The sequence below is a fragment of the Plectropomus leopardus genome, chromosome 11 (genome assembly GCF_008729295.1).
Source record: "Plectropomus leopardus isolate mb chromosome 11, YSFRI_Pleo_2.0, whole genome shotgun sequence".
Classification (NCBI taxonomy): Eukaryota; Metazoa; Chordata; class Actinopteri; order Perciformes; family Serranidae; genus Plectropomus; species Plectropomus leopardus.
Genome location: NC_056473.1, coordinates 23,698,746 through 23,723,387, shown reverse-complemented (window position 1 = coordinate 23,723,387; position 24,642 = coordinate 23,698,746). Strand labels below are relative to the sequence as shown.

The 24,642-nt window shown below is 39.6% G+C and overlaps 1 protein-coding gene and 1 long non-coding RNA gene across 3 annotated transcripts in view; one reads left to right on the top strand and one right to left on the bottom strand.

The window, feature by feature from the left end:
- Positions 1-8,147: 8,147 nt before the first annotated feature.
- Positions 8,148-18,191, bottom strand: LOC121949808. Its single transcript, XR_006106300.1, has 3 exons — positions 18,122-18,191; positions 14,221-14,281; positions 8,148-8,351 (listed from the first exon to the last, which is right to left on the bottom strand). It is a non-coding gene; the product is annotated as an uncharacterized LOC121949808 (long non-coding RNA).
- Positions 18,192-18,300: 109 nt separating this feature from the next.
- trim44 (tripartite motif containing 44) overlaps positions 18,301-24,642 on the top strand; it is a 54,147-nt gene continuing 47,805 nt past the window's right edge. For both annotated transcript variants that reach the window (XM_042496694.1, XM_042496695.1), the window contains exons 1-3: positions 18,301-18,501; positions 20,538-21,215; positions 22,618-22,695. In XM_042496694.1, coding sequence (XP_042352628.1) covers positions 20,571-21,215; positions 22,618-22,695 — 723 coding nt within the window. In that variant the 5' untranslated portion in view covers positions 18,301-18,501; positions 20,538-20,570. The remainder of the gene's footprint in view (positions 18,502-20,537; positions 21,216-22,617; positions 22,696-24,642) is intronic.

Here is a 24,642-nt window from a genome sequence, read left to right as displayed (position 1 = left end):
ACATATCTAGCAAAAGACAACTGTTTTGTCTGTGAACCAGGTGAGTTATAATGGAGTCGATTTTATACTTTGGCTGAAACTGTCACTATTAAGACATGTTTTATGTATGTTTTAGATGTGTTTGTTAAATCAGTCCAACTACACTGCACTTCACAGAGACTCATCTCATAGTGTTGTGAGGGTGTAACTGCAGAGCGACACAGACACACCAATTAAACGTATAAATGTTTCCAATGCTAAACGTAATGTGTAAAAAAGTGCAGTAATGTGCCAACAAAGGCATCGAAGAAGGAGACTTAAAGCTCGCAAAGAATGATGTAAACAAAAAATGTTCAATATAATATTAAAAAACTGGATTTGTTAATGTTTCACAAGGAATGAAATGCACTTTGCATATTTGTTCTGCCTCAAAGAAACAATGTGTTTCAATGAGAAACACTACATGTGAAAGTAATTGTGTTTAATTACAAAAAAGTATTAACATTATTTGTAACATTACAAAAAGAAAATTCAAATTCCCCCAAATTAGCCATTGAGTAAAATAAAAAACTGAAAAAAGATAAAGGTCAAGGGTATTGTTTGTAGGTAGCTAGCCAGCAGAGACAGAGAAAGACTCAAATGCCTGTGTTTTATGGGGTCAAATTAAACAAGCAGTATCTAGTTCTTTTCATATTTCTATGATCAGTGGTGATTAGTCTCCATTCTTCCCAGGCCAACAGAATGGCTGGCAGTGACTGAGGCAATGGGAATCTGGGATGAGCAGAGACTAAACTGGGATAAAAAGTAGATTAAAACAACAAAAAGGGGCAATAAAAAATGCAGTCATGTTGCCTCGTCTTTTATAATACGGATTTTAATTCTATGTTATTATGTCCGCTTTAAAGATATTGCCTCACCCAAAGACATTCCTTTCTTTTCCCACCTGTAACCTGACTCATCTCAAATAACAAGTCTGAGACATCCGGGATCCATCATGCCTGCAGCAACAACAATTATACTCTGACACGACTGCAGGGTGAGGCTTAGTGTCTCGCACTTTGTGACACCCTTACATTACTCTAACCAAAAGGGGAAACAATACAGGGTGTAGTGGTTCACTTCCTTCCAGGCTGAGTGGCAATTCAAGCAGCAAACCTTTGTGTTTCAACTTTATACTTTGCATAACCTATCCTTTGGCATCAGAACTGAAATGCTGCATGTGGGAGGTTTCAATATCCTCTCACTGAAAAAAGAGCACTTGACAAACAAGGCAGGGTTACAGGAATTTCAGAGGGGCCAAAGCATTTTGTGAATCAGCAAGGCCGAATTCAACATGAAGCCTTGCGGCTACTGTCCTTGTCGTGGTTTTATAAGGTCTAAGTCTTTTTTCTCTCCCACCCTTAATTCCCCTCCATTGTCCCTCATTCTGTTTCTTCACATCTATTTGGCCTGTGCAAATATTGCCATTGTGAGATCCTGTGAGCATTGATTGATTGCGGGTGGGGGCTAATCATCCCGGCTAGTTACAAAGACATCTTCCACAAAATCAATGCCGCTGAAAGAGAAACTAAATCTTTTTAGAGTTTCCACAGTCCTTTGTAATATAACACTGTCTACCACAAGGGGAATATCTAGTATTTTCTCTCATTTTGTCTCCTTTCATTTTTTTCTCAACTCCTTCGATTTTTGACCCAGCTCATTTATTCTATATCACTTATCCTTTAAAAGAGAAAAGAGCAGGGTTTTATTGGACACTTGAGGTTTGAAATATATCACTGGGATCAGCTACTGTATATGAGTCTATTTTAATGGCAGAATTGATGGCCCATCAGGAAATGGAAAGGTATAGAGATTGGCTGTGAGGTGCACTAAGACAGAAAACAGACATCTCCAGCAAGGGTAGAGAGTGCAACAGTGATTTATTCATTTGTGTGTTGACTTTAATGCTCCTCCTGCTTTGCCAACTATGTGTGGAGGCAGCAGGGAGCAGTAGTCAAGTCATCTTTATGGCTTCCTTCCAGACCCTTAAATACATGCAAGAGGACACACATACGAAAATAAACTGAATTGTTGTAATTGTAACAGTTTTGATCATGGATTAATCATGTAAGTCTTTTTTAAATCATTGCAAGCTGAGTTATAGATTGTGGGCTGTTCATCAGACAAAACAAGCAATTTGAAAATGTCACTTAAGCCTCATTCCCACTGCACTAAATAAATAAATACATAAATTTAGATAGATATATAGATATACAGATAGATAGATATAGATAGATATAGATATCAATATATAGATATAGATATAAAATCAGCATTCACACCTGGGCAGGTGACTCCACAGTAGGCAGCAATCAACATTGATGGGACCATAGCACCTGGGTGAACGCACTAATTTCAGCTCCTTAACCGGTGAGATGCACTGACATGCCACCACTATTTACTTTCTTTCTCCACCTAAGCAGCACTCAAACATCAGTCCAAACAAGTCTGCACCGAGTTTGAAAGAGAGACTGAATAAGTATCAGATATATAAAGAGAAGTAAAGTTTTAACAGATCTCTGTCCATGATGCTTTCTACTGTTTACCTATTCATCGGCGTGTCTATAACATCGAATGTGACACACCAAAACAACCCCCACACACAGAAAGGCAAACTGAAGTGCGGTGTATACAGCTCTGGTCTACTGGCAATGGGAAAGCAGTCTACAGTCTATTTTTAACGGGTTAACCTGTGAATGAAACCCAGGTACATGCGCTAATTTTTGTGGAAAAGGGGTATTATTGGGTTCTGGGAAACTGACCTATCGCTGAACCCCTCCCCCTGAACATAGATTATCCAGTTATAGTTTAGCAACTGTAACTTGGTATGTCAAACTTTGAGTTTATAAACACAGAGTTAATTAGCATTTAAAAGGTAGATTGTGTTGAGGAATAATGTAAGGAATGGATATAACAGTGTGTTAACTGCAACCGTAAGTATTTTAGTAACAGGCCAAGGAGCACATCATTAACTAACTATGTTAGTTTGTAAGGTTATAGGTTACGTTTGAAATAGCCCCAGTAATGACTGGCCACTGTATAGCATTTCCTCACAGTGTGTCCAGGGTGGCATCAAAGTTTAGGGTTGTGTTAACAGATCTGTCCTGCTCTTTAATAGATTAAAACCTCATTCAACATCACAGAGATACTGTTACATCTATTGTGATGTTAAACATGAAAACATATTGTTAGAAAACACAAATGAGTGTGGCCAAATGGTTATTTCAGAAAGAAATACCAGTCTGACATTTTTCCTTACAAAACCGATACTGCATGGGATACGCAGTCCTACTCAGCAATATAATACTGTCATCTTATTTCTCTTGCCTTCTACATGGATTATAAGATGGTGAGATGGTGAATTACTGCCAGTGACATGCAGCTTTATCTGCTGTCTTTTAGCACGACATGTTTATAGCCATCAAGTGCATATTTAAGACCCTTCTACAGGGTACCCATTTTGAAATGTGTCAGCAATTTCAACCAGTTCATTAGCTTAATTATCCAGCTAGCTACAGTTGATGTAATAAGTAAGGTCGCTGTCTAGAAATGAGAAGCTTGCTTTTGTCTACCTGAAATCAAGAACCCAATATTAAAAAAAAAAAAAAAAAAAAAAAACTAGAAGAATTTTGAATGTAAATCTGCCTCCATTGTCTTTGTAAACTGTAAATTTGCCTTGAGATTATTTTCTGACATTTTAAAGACTTAAGTGATTACTCAAAAAATAAATTAAAAGACGAGTCAATTATGAACACAATAGTTGCAGCTCAACACTCAACACATACATGTTTGTGCACAACAGATAGCAAGAGCCAAGGAAAGCCAAGGACACACATCAAACCAAACAAACCTCTGCAACAGACAAACCAATGGAGGGCAATGTAGAGACTCTGCTAAAGGGCATACGTGGGAAGATGGAGGACTTTAAGACTTTGTGCTTGCTGTGCAAGAACGACAGAGTCAGGCCAGGCCACGACCCGGGCCATGTTCTGTTTTTATAACCCTGCGCCTTTTTTCAAAAACACCCCTCTCTCTGGCATCCCCAAGTCCTGAGCAATATCTTTCCTTCTGAAGTTGCCGCTGGACTATAGATTACACACTCCTGTTCCCATCTGGTAAAAACAATAGGTGTGTGGGTGCGTGCGTGCCGTCAGCAGGCTTGTATTCCACGCGTATTCCGTGATTCAAAAGCACATTACCCACACCTAAGACAGTTGACCACCAGAACTAATCCATCAGCCTTGTTGGCTGTCAACATGTTGCCCTTCATAGGTATAAGTATGCCTGAACCACTGTAGTTCTCCCTCCCTGCCCCTCCACCCCTCACCCCTCCCAGGTGTTCCCATAACTCACTGGGCCTCAAATCCCACGCGAGCATTCCTGAACTTCAGAGGCATATCGGCAGATGAGAGGCTGGATTTATGGCTTGCTGATGGACAGTGGAGAAGGGGGGAGCATAGCAGGGGTGGGAAGGTGATAGGGGTCCGCTTCAAAGAGTAGGAAACGTTTGTTGTTGTTGTCCCCTACGCTCACTGGAGCACACATATGCACAGCTCTCTCTCTCTCTCCCCCTCTGCACCTCAGGCAGCTAGTATCTGGTTTACACTGTTATCTTAGCTCTCATTTAATTTTTGGCAACCTGTACAACCAGAAAGAGGTGGCGCATTGCATATTCGAAGTTTCTTACTCTCACACATCGACAGAGACGCAGAAGTATTAGAGACGTGATTTAGCCTTTCATTTTTCATAATATCAAAGGTGACCCTTCAAAGATTGCCTGCAAGCTTTTCTTTATTGCACCTGCATAAAATATTCCTCTTGCTCTTAAATGCCACCTCCTTTGGCGTTATTAGAATTTGTTTGTGTGACTTTGCATATAACATCATAGGTCACAGACAAATGTGCGAGTGTGTGGACGTTTGCATCTATCTATATTTGTATATGTGTGAGTGTGTTTGTATTTGTGTGAGAGCACCCTCCGTTTCCAACTAGCTCGTGTTATATTGCAGGGGGCCCCGCGGTGTGTGAGGTTGATGGATGTGTGGAGTGGTGTCGTTTCTCTGAGCCGGATGTGTAATGAACCCTGCTTTGCTTCTGTAACATTTGGGCTGATTGATTACAAACAAAGGCCATTTAACATGCAGGGGTGCTGCCTCTTAACAATGCGACGTAGCTTCACAGATGAGATTACACGTATATGGCGTAAGAAAAGACCACGGCGTGCTGCTTGTTAAATTAAAGCTGTGCTGTTATCAAGCTTTCCTTCCACCCACATGAGATGAGATGATTCATATCCAATTTTCTCATCTTTATACGATGGTGCTAGAAATTGGCTACACACTTTTACAGAAAAGAACATATGGAACTGTTGCTGCAGCTTTAAATCTCCAAATTGTCTCTTTTATATCCTTAACTTATTCTCTCCGCCCTTCTTTTTTTACTCATTTAACACTCACTAAGATTTTCCTCTTTGAGTTGCCCAACTCGACTCATTGTTAAGGTGGAAAGCTGATGTAACTTGTGGCTCTTATTCCCAGTAACCCGGGCAATCCAAAAGGCTCCGGTCCTCCCGCTGCTTAATCAGACCACTGTTTGTTCACTCTCCCTTTTCTCATGGTCTGGCCTGCCAACTCAAACCAGTCAGGCATTAATGAAAAGAAAAATCTGCATCTTTATCTCCTCCTCACATGAGAGTTTGAGTTGAACTTTGAAAGTGAACTCTCAGCACTTCTACAGACATACAAGATCCATTTGTGTATATAAATAAATATATACTGTATCTCCAGTTCCCATTTTGTCTCAGTATATGCCCTCACATTGTTTTCTAACTCTATCCCTTGCAGGGAGCCTCTCTAACCTGCCTCATTTCAGTCATTGCAGGAGAGCTGCAAAAGCCTGATGCTAGACGTGTGTGTGTATGTGCGTTTTGAGTGTTGTGCTGGCCCTGAAGTGACACAGTGAGGGTATAAATAGAGCAGGCCCACAGATCACTGTGCCAGACAGAATGTGGCATCTGCTGTGCTGGGAGTGCAATGTGTTTGAGAGCCTCTAAACTCCTCTCCATTCCTCTTCCCTCCCCTCTCAGTGTCTCATCCTCCTTCCTTCTATGTAGTCCTGTTTGTTGATTCACTCCATCTCTCTCTTTGCCTTTATCATCTTTATCTCTCCTCCTCCTACAATCCCCTCTCCTCTTCCTTCCTTGAGTCTCTCCCTCCCTCTGCCTCATGTTCCTTTTGCCCCCCCCCCCCCCCTTCTCACGTACTGCCACACATCTGCTGCCATGTGTTGAGTGTTGTGGAGCAGTTCCATTTTCAATTTAGCCTATAAGATCCTATTTCTAAACACACAGAGGGAACTAGAGAGGGGGAAATAAGGGAGAGATAGAAACAAAGGAAGTAGGAAAAAGGCAGATAGATGGCCCCTGCAGTGGTTAACATCAAAGCCCTGATTTCACATTTATCATGGTTTACAAATTCCTCTACCGCAATGCTACACATGTTCTACGTAAAAACAATTTAATCCCACAGGATTACGTGGTGTACTTGGGAGGCAATCGCGAGTGGGACGAGCAACTCTGTAAGCACAGGAGATAAAAGCAAAGTCATTGTGATTCTCTGCAGGTTATTTCCCGCCCAGAGCCGATTATCAATCCTACTGATTTAGCGATTCATTTCCCTGCTCTCGGTAAAGCCATTACAAAGTGACGGTAACCCCACTGTCCCCTCTATGTCACACAACAAAGCTTACTGTAGAATATTATATGGGAATAGTATCCCAACAGCATGACTCATTCATACTTTAACCCCCACACAAAAATTAAATTAAGAATGATTTCCTTCTAGCACTGCTACATACTGTATTCATTCATCTGCCAGTTTTTTTATTTATTTCCCAGAAGCACATCACTTAATCTCATAATCTGCTTCTGCTGTGACTAGTGTTGTATGCCCTCAAAGACAGGAGACAAACAGACCGCACAAGCACACATGTGCGCACACTCACACATAGTCCCAGTGTCAGCCAAATTAATAAGCAGCTTAGCTGTCATTAGATTTCCATTTTTAAAATGATTCATACATCCTTTATGTTTTCCTCCCCCTTTTTCTTTTCATCCTATATCCTTCTCCTCAGCTGCCTCCACGCTCTGTGACAGGTAGTCTTCTGCCATTGTTTGCTGACTCAACGCTATATCCACCCTCTGGCAGTCCAATAATTGTTTTAAGAGTTGATATCGGACACTGACAGTTGGAGACTTGCAGCAGGGGGAGGGAGCAAGAGGGAGGGGCTCCTATCAGGAAGATGGGGAACTGTCCGACCGTCAGTCAGCGAACAGCGGCAGGTCATCTTTTCATCTTTTTGTTTGCTCGCAGGCAGTGTTCTCGCCTGTGAAGACGAAATTCAATCTCCATCCTTTCACTCACTGTTTTTTTTTTCCTCCACATCACCCCACCCTTCCGACAAAACTATTGTCTGCTTCTATCGTCCTTCGAACCTGCTCTTCCCTTTTTCCTCGCTCTTCCTCTCCGCCTTCTTCTTTCTCACGACTCCGTTAGTCACATCAGCAACACGCGCACAAAAGACTCTCCACCATTTTGTTGGCCTCTGGCATACTTGTTTGAGTGAACAGTGTGCGAATCCCTTTCACCTTTAAATCTGTAATTACCTCAGCAATTGTGCTAAACGTACCCCCCCCCCCCCCATCCACCCTCCATTTCCAATCTGTCAGGGAAAGGAAGAAGGTTTATGTTGCCACCTTTTGACTGACAGGCGCGGCATTACGTTGAGATCAGTGCTAGACTCTGATCAGACAACGCAAATGAAATAACTCAGAAGGTCAGCTTCCACATGAAAAGATAATGAGGGGATTGTGATGTGAAAGGCTTGGATTCAAAGAGCAGTTGTGAAGTTTCTTTGGGAAATGTGTTTCCTATTTCGTTTCCAAGCAAGAAGAGTGTGGAAACCTTTAAATCATCATCAGCACACTCCAAATTGTGAAAATCCTGATTAGTTTGGCAGCCTAATGGAGCATTCCTTGCCAAGTTGGAACACATTTTTACTCTTCAAAAGGTGTCTCTTTCTTTTTCTCGCACGCTCTGCCGATCTCTGAAAACACACTCACCTTAGAACCGTCTCTCTTTCAGTGTGTTGTAAGCTGAGTCCCGGATTATTAAGCGTGAGACCCGGAGGATGCCATACCAGGAGGAGAAGATTTGAAGGCTATTGGCACAGGGATTCATCCTGAGAATTTTCCAGGGCCACATCAGTGCCAGGATGCCATACGTCAGGGGGTACAGAGGAGCATTGTGACCCTGGCGCCCACGTTTCGGGGCCTGCTGAGAGGGACCAAAGAGGAAAACACTGAATGTCATTGTTATATAGCGCCAATGATCTGCTCTGTGTCCTCTGCTATGATGTCATGGCAGACATTTGGTCCAGCTGTGGGCAAGCACGCATGTCTGTTGAAAGAAGCCATTAATGTCAGCATTGTGTGAATTTAAGTGGTCTTGCATCACACTGTATTTGATGTTAAATTCACTTTGCAGTCATATTATGATTAACACAACCTCCTCCTCAGTTTCAAAGTTTTTGAAAGCCTGTAGCCTAAACATGTTAGTGATGTGCTCTCTATTTTGCTCTCTCTACTGTGACTCAGCAGCAAGTACACAATTGTTTGCTATTGATGAAGCACAGATGGAGCAGGAAAATGAGCGTGTCATGAGTAAAGCCAAGACATAACAGCTTTAGACAAACCTGTCATTATGTTTGACTAACTTTTTTCTTCCTCTGAGAGAAGAAACAGAGGCTATTGATTTATATCCAACAGACCAAGCCTAGACATATTAGACTATTTATTTCACATTCACATGTGGCACGTTTAGTTAATTCTGCTGCTCAATGAACATTTAGTTATTAAATAAAGAGTAAACAAGACAGCACAAAGGTTTTAATTTCCTGCAGGGGCCTTGTGCTAGGTGCAGCTGTGTACTAATAAAGTTAAGTTTCCTGAGGTGGAGAATGATTTTTATGCCTCCATGCCGGTGACAGCTGTGCCCAGAGACATGTTTTCCATTCATCTGTCTGTCAGTCCCATTCTTATGGATGTGATGTGTCAAGAGCAGGACCTTTCTTTACATTTGGTACAACCATCCAAGAATGAATTGATCAGATTTTGGTGGTCAAAGGTCACTGTGACCTTGCGTCTCTCTAATTCTCGTGAATCTTAAGAAAGCCTTGATTGGAATTTTCTTCAAACTTTGGCACAAACGGCCACTTGGAATCACAGATGAACTGATTAGATTTTGTTGGACAAATGTCAAAGGTCAACGTGACCTCACGACAACATTTCAAACAAATGTCTAATAGAATAAAATTCTTAAGTGATGACATTTTATATTCAAAAGTCAACTTTACTGTGACATCATAACGTGACATAAATAACACTTATCTGGACATTATTCAGTGCCATTACTAAGAACAGAAGAGGAGACATTTGGTTGGATACCGAATTGGTGACACTAATCTTGAAACTGTGGGGACTGTATTGATTTTTTGTGCTGCTGGGTTGAAAATGTTTGTAAGGCATCCATGTTTATAAAATGTAACTCCTTGCAGCATAATCCATATTTGAAGCACTGTCTACTCTCATGGCCACATGAGCCTGGACAGACATGAAAGTAAACTGTAAGTGCAACTTAACAGGTTTTCAGAGGCATACAATCACGAGGCGGTAAATAGTTTCCTGTCACCTTTGCCACATGATATTTGTTTTGGTATTTTAGTAATTCACTACTGACAGTACAGTAAAACTAAAGTCATTGGCAATCCAAAAGTGAACCACATCTATGGTGTGAAGCTTTGCAGTGTTTTGCATAGTCTGTCTGCTTGCCCTATAAACACCTGTGCTCTCTACTATTTTGGTGACAGTGAGTGGATGCCAAATAGTGCATCAGAAAACCTGACCAACCATGATAACCAGTGGAATCTCAGCCCAGAAACATGAATTCATCTTCAGAGGAGAAATCACCTGAATGTGGCAGTTTATTTGTGCTCCCATATATCTGGACTGCTGTACTGTATATTCACATTTTTGACTCCTTGAAAAGAACACTTTCTTATTACATGCAGCTCTGTTCTCACAGTCCATTACCAAAATCTTTCTTTTGGGCATGAATCCAATAGTAAGTTCAAGGATGGCTACTTCCTAAGATAAATGCTATACACAGATCACCTTTCCAAGCTTGCAGATTGAGTTTACTGTCCCATCTTGAGCCAACAGACCTCTCCCAAAGACTGGAACACAGAAAGGTCCAATCCCAAGAAGAATGATTATAGAGGAAACTGAGAAATTAAAACTCCCTAAAAACTTTGGCAAAATGAGAAGATCAGTGTTTACCCTAGTGTGTGGCCATGTGAAGGAATGTCGATGTTATGCTAATATTGCCGGCTAGAACCATCGTTGCCAATAATTTTATGTGAGCTGATGAATCTAGTTACTCACTATGTATCTACAGTTCTGATCATCGATATAAAGCAGGAGTCTTACTTTCTTTCATCTGGAAATATGTTATGCAGCATCAATTTATTTGTTCATTCAGCCTTGCTTTTGAACATGATATATATCATTTCAATTGTATGAAACCAATAATTGTATGAAAAGAAAGTAATTCTGCCTCTTCCACCTCCCAACTGTTGCTCAAGCTAAGCTAAATGTTCGAAAATAGTGTAAAAAAGTAATCCGTCTTTTCCACCGGAAATTCTTTCCCATGTGTAACCAATGAATGAAAGGCCCACTGATGTATGTTACATTTCAATTTGCTTCAGGAATACAAGCCTGAGCTTAATTGCTTCCACACACTGAACTGTGCAGTGAGAATTCAAAGTCATCATATTAGCCGTGCTGGATGTTTGATTCTGAACAACGTTATTACTGTCGTCCCCCGACACCCTATTTCTGCAGCACTGAGCAAAAGTGGACCGTGAACCCTGCAGGAAACTGCTGGTTGCACATCGCTGCCCTACAACTAGTGGTGTAAGACAGTTACCGTGGTTACACAGTGTGTGTAAGAGGCTGATAAGAGGAGTGTTTGGATCAAATAGGGGTAAGCAGGGTTGAGGTACGGTGAAGGAATATATGCCAAAGCAGTGATGGTGATTCACTTGGTTCATGTGTTTTGTGTGTTCAGTGCCACTTCACGTCTGTCTGTCCATCTGATATCATGCCTCATGGGTCTAAGGAAAGGCTTACAGCTGAGAGTTTCACAGAATTAAGAGACTGTGTTATTAATCAATAGATATACTGTTTATAGAGGCAGTGAAAACTACCGCCTCACGGTTGTATGCCTCTGTCAAACAGCCAAGTAGCAGCTTACATCCATGTCTATCCAGACTAATATATGCAGTGAAGACTCTGAAGGAGTTTAATAAAGGGTGTTCTGTATTTTTTGGCAAAATGGAAGTTATTGCTACAGTGAGATGTGGGATTCCAGTGAATAGTTGCCAGTGAGAAACACACTGTCTTCACTGAGAGACATTTTTTATGAGGGCTGTGAAATTAATAGAATTTCAATTTTCGGCTCCAAACAATTACAAAAAAAATGTAATAGAGAAAAAACAATTTCACATTCTGGCTTGCAAGTGTACCCTTATTTCGTCTTGTGCCTTCAATGCATGTGCGTGCACATTTTTGTCCTTCCTTCCTTCAGCCTCAGAGCTACTTCACATGGTTCAACTACATCACCTGACACTCAATATCAGCAAAACAAATGACCTTGTGTGATTGCCAAAGGACTACCTGGTTGTCATCAATGAGAGGGGATTGAGGAATGTGAACCTTTTCTTTTTTTCTTTTTTTTTTTTTTAACTTCTCCTGGCTTGTGGTTCAGAAATCTACTTTCCCAAAGTCAATTATTACTTACCCCGACACAAACCATTTTATTTATAAGCAGTTCTCAAATAAGACCTGCATTTGAAAATGACGTTGTCCTATCCGCCTTGCTCTCAAACTTGCAGCATACTGTGCAAATCATAGTTGCAGTTTGTCCTTATCCGCCAACGCCAACAACTTCTGTTTCCAGGATAACTAAAACATGTTCTTGCACTTCAGCTTATAAACTTTGTCTTAACCTGCTGCCACTTTCTTGAGTGTTCGATTGGTGCTGTGTATATGCAACTGCAAACAGAGATGAGAAGAAAGCGAGATGGCTCACACCTTAGCTACTTCCATCATCAGCTTTGAAAAATTAAAAAGGTTTTGTTTCTTTTTTTTTACCACTTGTTAGATTTACAAGCCCAACATGGCCTTTTACATGTCTGGGGCAAGTAAAAGGCCATGTGTAAGATTTTTTTTCATAATTAACCTACAAAGTTATGGCAAAAAAAACGTGTTTTGTGAGGTCACAGAAACCTTTACCTTCAAAAAAATCAGACAAAAAAATCACTACTGATACATTTGTGGTCATAATTAAGACTGTTTCCCTGCTAATATAAACAAATTAAAAGAGTCTTAATTCAATAGCTTTATTCAGATAATCACAGTACTTTCTCTATCTATTCATTCTGTCCATTTGCTTCTAGCAATTCAGTCCAAAGTAGAACCCGAGCTTACAAAAACAGATGTGATGCAGTATTCTCTGGGGATTATTGATTAAATGACTTATTGATGGAAGGCTGCAGCCCCAAAGCTGGATATTGATTTTGTGTTTCTAGGGAATAGAGGAGACAGCCATAGAGAGATTTTGTAACTTATAATAGCCTTGCAGAGGTTAAGAGAAGATTGTTAATAATCTGTGCCATAATCTCTAAAGAACTATATTGCTCATAATGTCAGAATTTTGGAAATGCATGGACAAACACACGCACTCACCTTTTTCTTTTTTTTATTTATCCTTATGAAGGACTTTGACTCTAACTACCACCTAAACAATGGACCAACAATCCCACCTGTAGCCTGATGGAGAAGCAAGAAACAGAAAAATTACCTCAATTTAAAAAAAAATAAAAATAAAAAATATCTTTCTTCCTCCCTAAGGTGTCAATTTCAATAATATGAGGAGTGTGAAACCACACACAGTCTTGTAAGTACACACTTCAACTTCTCAAATCTAAACTCAGATTCACCCGACCAACATTGTGGGAAGTGGAATTCTTCTCAGCCTTCAACCTCTCTTGCAAATTTGAGTATCTCTGTTTTCACGAGGGGGCGCTCAAAATGTGTTTTTCTGCTACACCATGAGAGGGGCAAGAAGAGGAGGGGGGGGGGGGGGGGGGGTTAGTGTAGATATGCCTTTGGCAGTAGAAAGTAATGACTTGGTGCTTTGCGTGATACATATGATAATGTGTTCTGGGCGTATTTATGATAGCATACACTTGGAAAAAATGTGAAATAGAGGCTGCAGTATGGCAATTTAAAAATGGATGACCTTAGTTCTGAGAGACACTGCAGGTTTAGGCTCAGTAGAGGAAAGCAGAAATAGTAACTCTTCAACTCAAAAAAATGGACCAGTGTATGTATTCAATAACCAAGTGTACTCTCTTACATTTTACACTGAGGTTATCTGATAATTGTTGACTGTGCCCATATAAGTACATTTGGCTGTCAGATGCTACATGATGTAAAGAATTTCTAATTTATGACAGCTATGGTCCTATTATCGACCAAAGGAGCTGAAGCATATGCTGGGATAGATTCCAGCTGTATGACCTTGGTAAGCAATTAGCTGAAGTTAGAAAAACAGGTACTTCCTATAATACTGGGTCTTATAGCAACAATAGAGTTTAGGAAAGCAAAAAAAAAACACTTCTACAATCTTCAAAACTATTTCCCGGACACAGGGTATACCTCATTTGAAAGACGTAAACTTAAGGTGATTTATAAAACATCCACAGCATTAATATAGCAGCAAAGCACTATTTGCTAAAACGTTGTAACGGTGTCATGGGCAGAGAATGAACTTTCACTCCATCTGTGTGCTTTGTTATGCACTGTAGCTGCTCCAGCCACGCGTGCATGTTAGTGCATGTAAATCCCTTAAATAAAAACTGAGCAATTTGTGCATTGAGTTCACTCTTGTATCCTTCAGAGAATGTTGTAAGATTTGGATTTTACAGTGTCTTGGCTGACATTTCAGAAAATGCTGCTCTATATCTCTGTCCTTCATATGTGCTTTCCTTGCACAAATTGTGCTTTTTTTCTTCTTTTCTCACCTGTGTCTCACCGCACACTGCTTCTGATCAGTCTTGACAGCTGTCCTTCCCCTACCTTGCCCTGCAAAACAGACACAGAAAGCAAACACTACTGAGCAAGTGAAGCACCACAGGCCCATCTCACGATGAAGGATACAAAATCCAGTACATCCCTCTATACTTCAGCTATGCTCCAGATAAGGTTTGAAGGGGTTAAAGTTTTTTTCAGCAAAGTTTAGCTATCCTGCTGTATGAGACAGGCTTCAGGAATCCACAAACAACCTTGCAAACAGCATATTGATTCTATTTTATGTTGCACGGCTATGACAGGTTGAGAGTTGTAAAAGTCAAGAGCATCCAGAGAACGATCCAGAGGGCAAATGAGGAGGTGGGAGAACGAATAAAATATCAGCAGATGAGGGGGGAGAGGGAGAGGTGCTACTCTGACAGACTACTGCTGTTGCACTGACAGACATTTCATCTTGAGACCAAACTACTGACCTCATGCCAATAAAACAATGTTAAAACCGAGGCATTAGGTAAGTGTTTTCTGTCTGCTCTGCCTGTCTGCCAAAGCTTCCCCCTTCACTCTTGGCTGCTGTTTCTGAGGGCTTGATGTTCTTTTGCCAACTTCCAAGCACAGGCTTTTCTGAGCTGTAGAAACACAATTTAGGTAAACAATTTAGCTCCTATTGTGTGTCACATTTTGTTCCACTACAATCCCTGGGTAGAGAAAGAACCAATCAAAAGTTCCCATCAGCATCCACATATTGTATTTATATTGAGTGCTTATTCTAATAAATTGCAAGTCAATGAGCCTTTTAATTGTTTTCAGTTTTATGCATTGTGCATGATGATGCTGTCTCTTACTGTTAAGCAGAGTTTAATGCAGTTCAAAACAAGTCAGATGCCTATTTAACTTCCCGCTGACCATGTTGTGCATTCAATAGCCTAAGATAATTCATGATTGGATGTGATCTTGCTGTGATTTGTGTGGCAGAACAATTTTTGCTCTCAAGTCCAGCTGCAACTCTAATCAAAATTGTATATTTGTTATGATGCCCTCTGGAAACCCAGTTTCAGTTTTAATTGTTACTTATGATTTAAGGAAGTACTATGCCAAGGCAATTTTGATTTTGCCAGTGAATTTTTTTTTGCATTGAGTCATCCTTTCTAATAGTCTTGTGTTAAATCTTTTCTGGTTACAATCTTTTTTATAAGAGCAATCGTATTCAAAACAGCTCAAAAATTCTGGCAAAAACAACATCATCATCCATATCGAGTGGATGCTGGAAGCTTACGCACTTGGAACGTGGTTAACGGTTATTTATGGTGTCCATTCAAATCACAGTAACAGTCAACAATTATATGCCAGATACGGCCTGTCTGAAGCCCAGCTCAATAGCCTCTTTAGATCTCTCAACAGAGAACAGCTTGTTTTTCCTCATCTCTGTCTCTCTCACCAGACCTCTAATCCTGCTCCATTGTCTCTCACTGCTGCTTTATGGAGGGGATGTGTACAGAAGGGGAAAGCAGACATCATAATTAGAAACTCCCCATTAACCACCAGTGTTAAAATTCAAAATTTGTTTACTCTTCCAACTGAACCTTTTCCTGTATTCAAATAATAAATACGTCTTTGTTTGGGCTTGTGGCTGTCACTCATTTTGCTGAAATTTCCGATAAATTTATGCATGACCAATAACATGCACTTCTTTTAACACCATTTAAACACTCTTTGGGAAAACAGTCTTGCAATTTGCGATATAATATTGCCTTTGCCCGCTTTCTCTAATCCTCCAAGGAAACTGCAGTTTCATTTCATCTCATCCCCAGGCCCCAGATATTGCCATTATTGCTATTACAACTATTGCATTAATGAATGAATCGCAGAAATAAATCACTGTTTTTTAACAGAAGACATATTCTGCAATATGAATATGCACTCTTACATTCTAGGCACAGGTATAGCATGCCCTGGATGCGGACTAAAGGAGAAGAGCTATCACATGATTCTTAACACGATCTGATCACATGAGCTGAAACTGCACATTTTTAACTTAAGGTCCTTATCGAATTTGCAGTGATTATGCTTATTATGGGCATTTTATGATGCTATATTCACATGTTTTTTATCTTATGTGTTGTGGTTGCTAACGTGTTTTGATACTCTTATGTTTATTGTGAATATTCCTGTTAAAGCAAGAAAGATTTAATTTATTAAGGTGTGGGAGTTTGGAGAAGTTTATTTTTGTAAATTTTGTTTTTGGGAAGAAATTTCAAATATTTTAAGTCAAGTCCCAAGTCTTATAACCCAATTGTTCGTTTCAAGCCCAGGAGGCCATTTCAGGTCTCTGAGCACTGGTAATGATTATCTACTCATTATACTGGAATATTCTTTCTTACAAAGTTATTAAGAAACATAAAGCCAGTTACACAACACAAAAAGCACTTTAGGGCTATAACTTACCATTTCAATACATCAAAACAGCTATGTAATCAAAATACTAGTACTTGAAATAACTTGCAGTGGTTTTCCTATTTATTTCTATCATTTCCAATTATCATACTCCTAATTTTAGTTTGCATTTTTGTATTTTGTATACTGTTAGTTACTGAATGTGTGATTTATTCAGTCAACCTTTTTCACGGCAGTCATTTAGACTTGTTAGAGCAGTAAAGCACAGGTGAAACTGATAACATTAATGATGGCTCAGTTCCATTAAGTGTCCCAATAAGCTATTCCAATAAGCCAGCATGCATAATATCAGAACCTCCCCTAAATGGAATGCAGCTATCATGAATGTTAATAAATACACCTGTGCTTTTCCTACTTTGACATGTCTAAATGTGTGCTGTGGAAAAGGTCTATGAATAAAGGTAAGTGTGTGAGAGTTTTGTTGTTTTTTTATTAAAATAATGGCTTAGCAATGACTGCAAGGCACAAACTATGTCCCTGATCTTTGTGTTGAATTTGTAACCTATACATTTACTTTTAAAATATATTATTGTCAATTCTAGCATTTTTTAACATGCTCTCCTAAGCTTTTGTTTGATATTATTTGCTGCTAAATGTCAGCTACCAAAGTGCTAGCTAAGCTAAGCTATCTTTCACAACAACAAAACAAGTTAAGCTAACCTTAGATGCCATAGCTAATTTGACTTACCCTGGTTAGTTGGCGCAGAAGGGTTAGTTAAATAAATACAGTGTTAAATAAAATAAATATTGCCTTAACGTTACAGTTAACGTGACTCGAAATACTGCTTGCTCAAGACACAACACACCTATTTATATAAAACTGTAATGCTATACAATTTGAAAAACTGCTCTTGGTAAGCTTTTGTTAGATATTATTTGCTGCAAAATGGCACCTAAGGAAGTGTTGCCTAGGCTAAGCTAGCTTTCACAACAACAACAAAATGTAAGCTAACCTTAGATGACGTAGTTAATTTGATTTACCCTGGTTAGTTGGCGCAACAGAGGGGAAAGTAAAATGTGGCGTTAACGTTACAATTGTTACTCATTTTATCACAGACTCAAAATACTGGCTCTCATTACACAACAAAGCTATAATGCTATATAATGCTATAATTTATCAATTACAGTACTTTTTTAACAGGATGACGACAAGAGAATGCTCTCGGTAAGTTTTTGTTTGATATTATGTGCTGCGAAATGTCAGCTAACGAAGTGCTAACTAAGCTAAGCTAGCTTTCACAACAACAAAACAAGTTAAGCTAACCTTAGATGACATAGTTAATTTGACTGACCCTGGTTAATTGGCGCAGCAGGGGGGTAAAGTAAAATAAATGTAGCGTTAACATTAACATTTTTTCACTGAGACTCAAAATACTGCTCGCTCATGACACAACACACTTATTTATACAAAGGTTACAACTGTGAGAGTCATTGTCGCTCTACCTGTCTCCGGTGTGGAGCTGCACTGTGAGCGCTGGGGCTTGTTGTCAAACGGGTTACATCCATGGTTTTCTCTCTCCAGCCTCTGTGTGTCTCTGCCGCTCACACACACGCAGGAGACTACAAGCAGGAAGCAGAGTATTTCTAAAGCACTGACAGGAAGTAGAAAAAAAGTAGAGAGCAGCTGATGAAAATAAGGAAGTAACGCTGTCGGATCGAAGCGGGAGCAGCTTTTCTGCTATAAAGTGACAGTTGACAGCTCAATAATAGATTCAGATCGTGCTAAGGAAGTTAGCCGTCAAGCTAATTCCTTTACTGACTTCAAGTTATCTTAAAACAAGCCCTAGACAGGAAAGCAGAGGAGGGGAGAGAGACAAAGACAAGTAAGTACACTGCAGAGAGTTGCAAACTGGTGATCCCCACAGGATCAGGGTGAAAATGCCTGTGTGTGTTTGCGTGAGGGGATACTATGAATGTGTGAGTCAGAGACAGAGGCTGCAAAGGGGAAGAGGGGGAGTTTTTTCTCTGATTACAGCACTTTTTCTACCGGTTGTTTGTGTCAGCATTGGAAGAAGAGTACACAGAGCCCAGGAGAGGAAGGCTCCGGGGATAAAGAGAAAGTGGGGAGAAAAAAAATCTCTTTGTGTGTGTGTTTTGTGTACAAGGCATGCACCTGGGTCTCTCTTCACTTGCAGCTTCACTCCTGCAGAGTTAAGTGAAAGGAGGGCGAGAGGGCATAAACACAAAAACTAACAAAACATGTAAAGGCCAGGGCCTCATGACATGAGGTGAGATAAGATGAGCTTGGGTGTGCAGTCATGCTGAGGGTACAGCCCTACTCAGCACTTGTGAGTCAGTATAAACAAAGTGTGTGTGTTTGCACACAGGCAGTTCAGTGATTACAGATGGGGTCTTTGTTTTCATTGTCCTTGCAAAAATGATGCATACTTTATGTGTAACTTGTGTGATATAATTTGAAATTGAATTCAGTGAAAGTTAATGATTTTTTTTTCTGGTACAAGACTTAAATTATCCATACCAGACTCACCAAGTAAAATAAACAAATATACAACAGAACATTATCACAAAATGCATACAGTAATTACCAAAATACTCACAAATCAGCTTTAAAATGATACAAAATATCTTTTGTTGACCAAAATTTATCCAATCTATTTTTACAAGTTAACAAAAGGTGCCCGCACTATGTCCTCTAGAGGGTCATTCCATGCTTTTACTGCGCGAAGTGTGAAGACTTTTTTTTCTCTTTTCAGAGACACACCTTAGTGGAAGTCATTTTAATGATTTTCCTCTTAAATCATATCTATTATTCTCAGAGTGGATAACAGGCTCAGCCGAAACATTATATATTCTATGGACAAGCTTATATATGGCACCGCTGTGTCTCCTGTATGCGAAAGTTAGTAAATGTAATTTTCTTAACATCTCTTCATATGACATCTCTTTCAGACCTGGAATTAGCTTCGTACCTCTCCTCTGAGCTTTCTTGATTTTTCTTTATGTAGTGACTGCAGGAAGCAAACTAAAAGTTGCTGAGAGGCTGATGCTCGGCCTGGTCTTTCATGTGACGTTTCAACAAAAGATTTGCTGAGATCCAAAACTATGTGATGTATTTATTAAAAGTAATTATAACATGCACAACTTAGAATCAAAATAATCACAGCAATCTAAATAAAGGTGTGGTTAACAAAAAAATACAGCAACCCATTATACCCTCTTCCTATCAACCTGACACAGGTGAAAGGCATATACTCGTATAGATTAGGAATGTCAGCGCCCATATCCATGTGACCCAAATCTCTCAATAATAATCATGAAACTAATAAATAATAATATTCCAAAACACTGACAAAAACATTTAACAACACTACAATATAAACCATCCCAAATCAGTATTTTTGTTATAAATTGATCTTTATAATAAGTTCATGGCTTCTACATTTTAATTTATAATGACACCAAACTGAACTTGCAAATTCAAAATGTGATCTCACCAGGGATTTGTATAATGGTAAAAATATTTTTTTGGTTAAATTTTGAAAAGTTTGCCTAATTACAGAAGTTACCCTTTTATTTTTTTCTGAAATGTGCATATAAAATCCAAGTGAAGTGTCAATCACTACACCTATATCCCTTTCCTCCTCCACTTGCTGAACCACCAGATCTCCAGTTTTATAATTAGCCCTACTCTAATGTCGTTTGATCTACCAGTGTGTAAATGGTGTGGCTCTGGATGCTGTTTCCTGTGGACTTTGTTTCCTCATCTGTTGTGGTAATACTGTATCAGAGGGGATTAGTCCTGAGGATCTTGGACTTTCCCCAGTGAAAATATGAGATCTGTTTACAGAAGGTCACAGCTATTAATAACCTGTCCCCTTCTCTCTGTGTCTCCTTTAAGACCTCTTATCCCCCACAATTTTTATCAGCCACCATGGACCTCCAAGGGGATCCCCAGAAAGGAGCTGTGGGGCTGAAACACGAGGAGCTGCCACAGATGGACGGGTCATGTGATGCGTGCGAGCCTGACGAGGCCCAACCGGCCACACAAGTATGCCACACCTGCAGCTTTGCCTTCTGCCCTGTCCATGCTGAAAGACATGCCAGCAGCACACATCACCCCATAGTGCCTTACAACCACGAGGGGACACAAGCTAATGGACTTGGCACCAAAAGAGACTCCAGAGTGGGAAATAGAGCGGAGGGTGAGGCTGGTGTGGAGAGGGCAGCTGGAATGGGTGCTAATCAGGGGATAGCACTACTTGGAGTGGCAATGGCTAATGGCGATGAGAGTGGTGATGCTGGGGACAGAGAACGAGTCCAGAATAGCCTGCAGCTGGAGGCTGAGCTGGATGGCGGAGCTGAGGGTGCAGAAGCAGGGCAGGACGCCATGGCTGCAGGAGAGGCTGGAAAGAGGGACACGGTGACAGTAGAGAGACTGCGCTGCAAGGAGCATAAACAGGAAGGCTCCCTGTACTGTAAACCAGATGAAAAGATTATCTGTGTGGTATGCGCGGTGCAAGGTGAGCACCGTGAGCATGAGATCATCACCCTGCGCGAGGCCTATATGTGGCAGAAGGTGAGTCAGAACATAAGAGCTTTATACTGTATATAGTAGAACACTGCATGGTTTCTACTGTAGTTAATCACAACATCTGCAGCTCTGTAAAGTATGACATAATGTATTCAGAGTGTCGTCTATCTGGTTTGCATTTTAAATTCAGTATTAAGTAGTAAGTCAATAGCTGTAGGCCCCTTAGTCTTTAAGTCAACTCACCAGGGCTCTGTAAGAGCTCTGTGTAATATTTTAAACGTAACAATGGCTCATGATCACCCACATGACATCATTAATAAATGGATTCAATTACACGGCTACATAAATAATTCCTATGAAAACTGTGAAATGGAAATTAAACATTTATGAATATATCAAAATGACCGTTTGGCTTGATGCCAATAATAGCCTCACCCTTCCTCCATTTCCCAGATGGCCTTTTGCTTCAGGCGTATTTAAAAGGTCCAAGGAGTCAACACTCAGACAGTGCAGCATAACAATGGGTCCAGTAAACTGGGCTAATGCTGTGCTGGGTTTTGAGAATAACGCCATCATCACTATGGGCTCAGTTCTGCAGAGCACAGTGTTTTGCGATGATTATAGAGCCATTTAGAGTCAGATATTATCAGCACACGGAGCACATTCAGACTGTGTTATTGCACCAATTAACATGGGTGCGATTGTATCGGAAACCAGGACTTAGGTTTGGATTAATATTTTGAACAGTCAAGGGTTTTGTTTGTGAACACCAACATAAACTGAATCACAAAGGCGGTGAATTAAGCTTCAGTGGTAATGACCCACATGGTGTGCAGACTGTAATTTACAGAGTACGATTTTTATCCTCTGCCCTGTGGCTGCACATCTGAAAAACAGAAGCAGAGCAGCAGTGCTTTACTCTTACATCATGGCCACATACGGATTGATGAGAGACAAACGGGGTCACACGCACACAGCCTAAGGCCACATTATGTACTCTAAACCTACCCTTAGCCTTTATCCTGTTTACTGCGTCAGTGTATTCATGTGAAAGAACCTTTTATCTGCCAGAATAGTGATATGATTTCCTGTTGCTGTGCATTGCATTAATCATGTAGTGGGTGAAACCTTCAAATGTGAAATTGTAGCCTGTGATTTGCTGATGAGATGTCAAGGATAAATCATGCATTCACTTGTGTCTATACAAATTCTAAGAGCAGCAAAGCAAAAAAATTGTCACATTATCAATACTGAAATGTTAAATTAAAAATATGGTAATATTTATTTTTGTCAATGTGCCTAGTCCTTATTTGCATAGTGTCATAAACTGATTATTGATGATTAACATGACTAACAGTGGAATAATGAACTATATTTGCATTGCTGCTGTTTTATGCAGCGGCATACTGTGTTGTGTTTACTGTGTGTTTGTCTGCTCCACCTGTAGAGCCGGCAAGGTTATGACCTGCTTGGCTGTACACAACAGATGGCTGAGAATGTCAAGACCAAGTGGACCAACCCTGAGGTGAGTGCAAACTTCTGCATACTGAGTTGAATCTCATCGTGAGTTACACAGTAACGGCCATTTTTAGAAAACCTCTCTCACAGGATTTAAACTCAACTGTTCTCATTTAGGAATCCTATCAAATGAAATAAGAATTTCTCTGCAGCAATACAAGGTAGACTTGACCTCCTTTCAAGGAATGACAGGAGGAGTCTCAGTCAGCCTGACAAATTACTACCACAGATCCCGAAGGTCGTTTTTTCTATTACAAAATGCAGTTTTATATTTCAGTTTCCTCAGTCCATGACTTTCTTCACCAAAAAGCTAAATGACCAAATATGTTATGTCTATAGGACTATTGTGGAAGCCCATTAATGCCAATGCAATGCAAAAAGATCCTATATATCATTATTATGACACACTTTCAGTATCTCAGAAATATTGCATAGTATATGAACATAATGGAAAACTAACTCAAAATAATGATTTATCTTAAATTGAGTTAGTATCTCAAAATAATGAGAAACTCTCCAAATGATGTTTTAGTTATCTCGAAGTAATGACTTTGTATATCAGAATAATGAGAAACTTTCTCAAAACAATGACTCAGAATCATGTCATTATTTTGAGATATCAAATCATTACTTTAAGAAATCCTCTTATTTCTTAATAATACGATTTTATATTCCATGGCAGCTCATTTCCATCAGTGTGATGAAAAAACATTCCTGTATGTCATTAAATGTGACACGTTCTAAGAGTAATGATTTTGTTTCTCGAAAAATGAGAAGCTCTCTAAAAAATTAGCTTTGTATCTCAAAATAATTATAAAACACCTCAAATTAATGAGTTAGGATCTCAAAATAATGTGAAGCTTTCTCTAAATAATGACATAGTATTTCAAAATAATTTAACTAAAACCTTTTACAAATATTGACTTAATACCTCAAAATGATGAGAAACAGCATTAACCCATTATTTTGAAAATGTTTATCATTGTTTTAAGATACTATGTCATTATTTTGAGAAAGATTCTCAAAATACAGGATACTTACTATATTGTTCTAGAATGCCTACTTTTTTCCATCACATAGGCTTATAACATCTTATTAGATTTGTAGGTTTCTGGTAATCCTTTTTTTTTCAAATACCTAGTTTGAACCTGTTTTGGAGACATGAGGAGCCATTTGAGAGCAAAAAATGAGGCATTACTCATTTCTAATTCAGTGGGTACAGCAGTAAGCACTGCAGCGGTATATAGACTGCAGCAGTGGAGACACAGCAGTCCAGAATGAGATAAAGAGGGATTAGAAAGAGATTATGTCATAAAGGCATTGGGTAGTAAACATGAGAGCCAATTATTTCAATCCATATATTTATCATTCCGCCCCATTCACAGATCACAGACCCTGCCTTTTCGGTTTCTGCAGATATGATTCTACTTGAAGCTTAGGAGTGATGGCATCGTTGTGTGTGATTACTGAGTCATGTCATTGTGAGGCTTCAGCTGATGTCACTTTTTTGACTCAGCACTTCTGTGCTAAATCAAAGGTTGTATTTTCAAAGTGACTCTATTTAGACACTGTCATGTACAAAATAGAGAAGGATACTGAATATAGAATGCCCTGTGGCTGTTTTTAAACCCATGTTGAACTTGAAGTTAAAAAAAAAAATCATTGTATTCAATATGAATGCACTTGACTCAGAGTTATGCCAGTGGAATCGGATTTGCCTGTTCACTAGGAATATTCCACGATTAGTTTTGTTTTCCTTACAAAGTTTTAACGGGCTCACTAGGACGTTCAGTTGCACAGCACAAATCACGTAATATAATAAACAAGCTACCTGCACCAACAAGGGGTCATAAATGTACAAGTACATTTTTTGCCAACGCTAGATATCACACAAAAGCTAGAGCAGGTATCTTATTGAGTTGCTGACTGCTGAAAATTCACTACCTCTCAACAG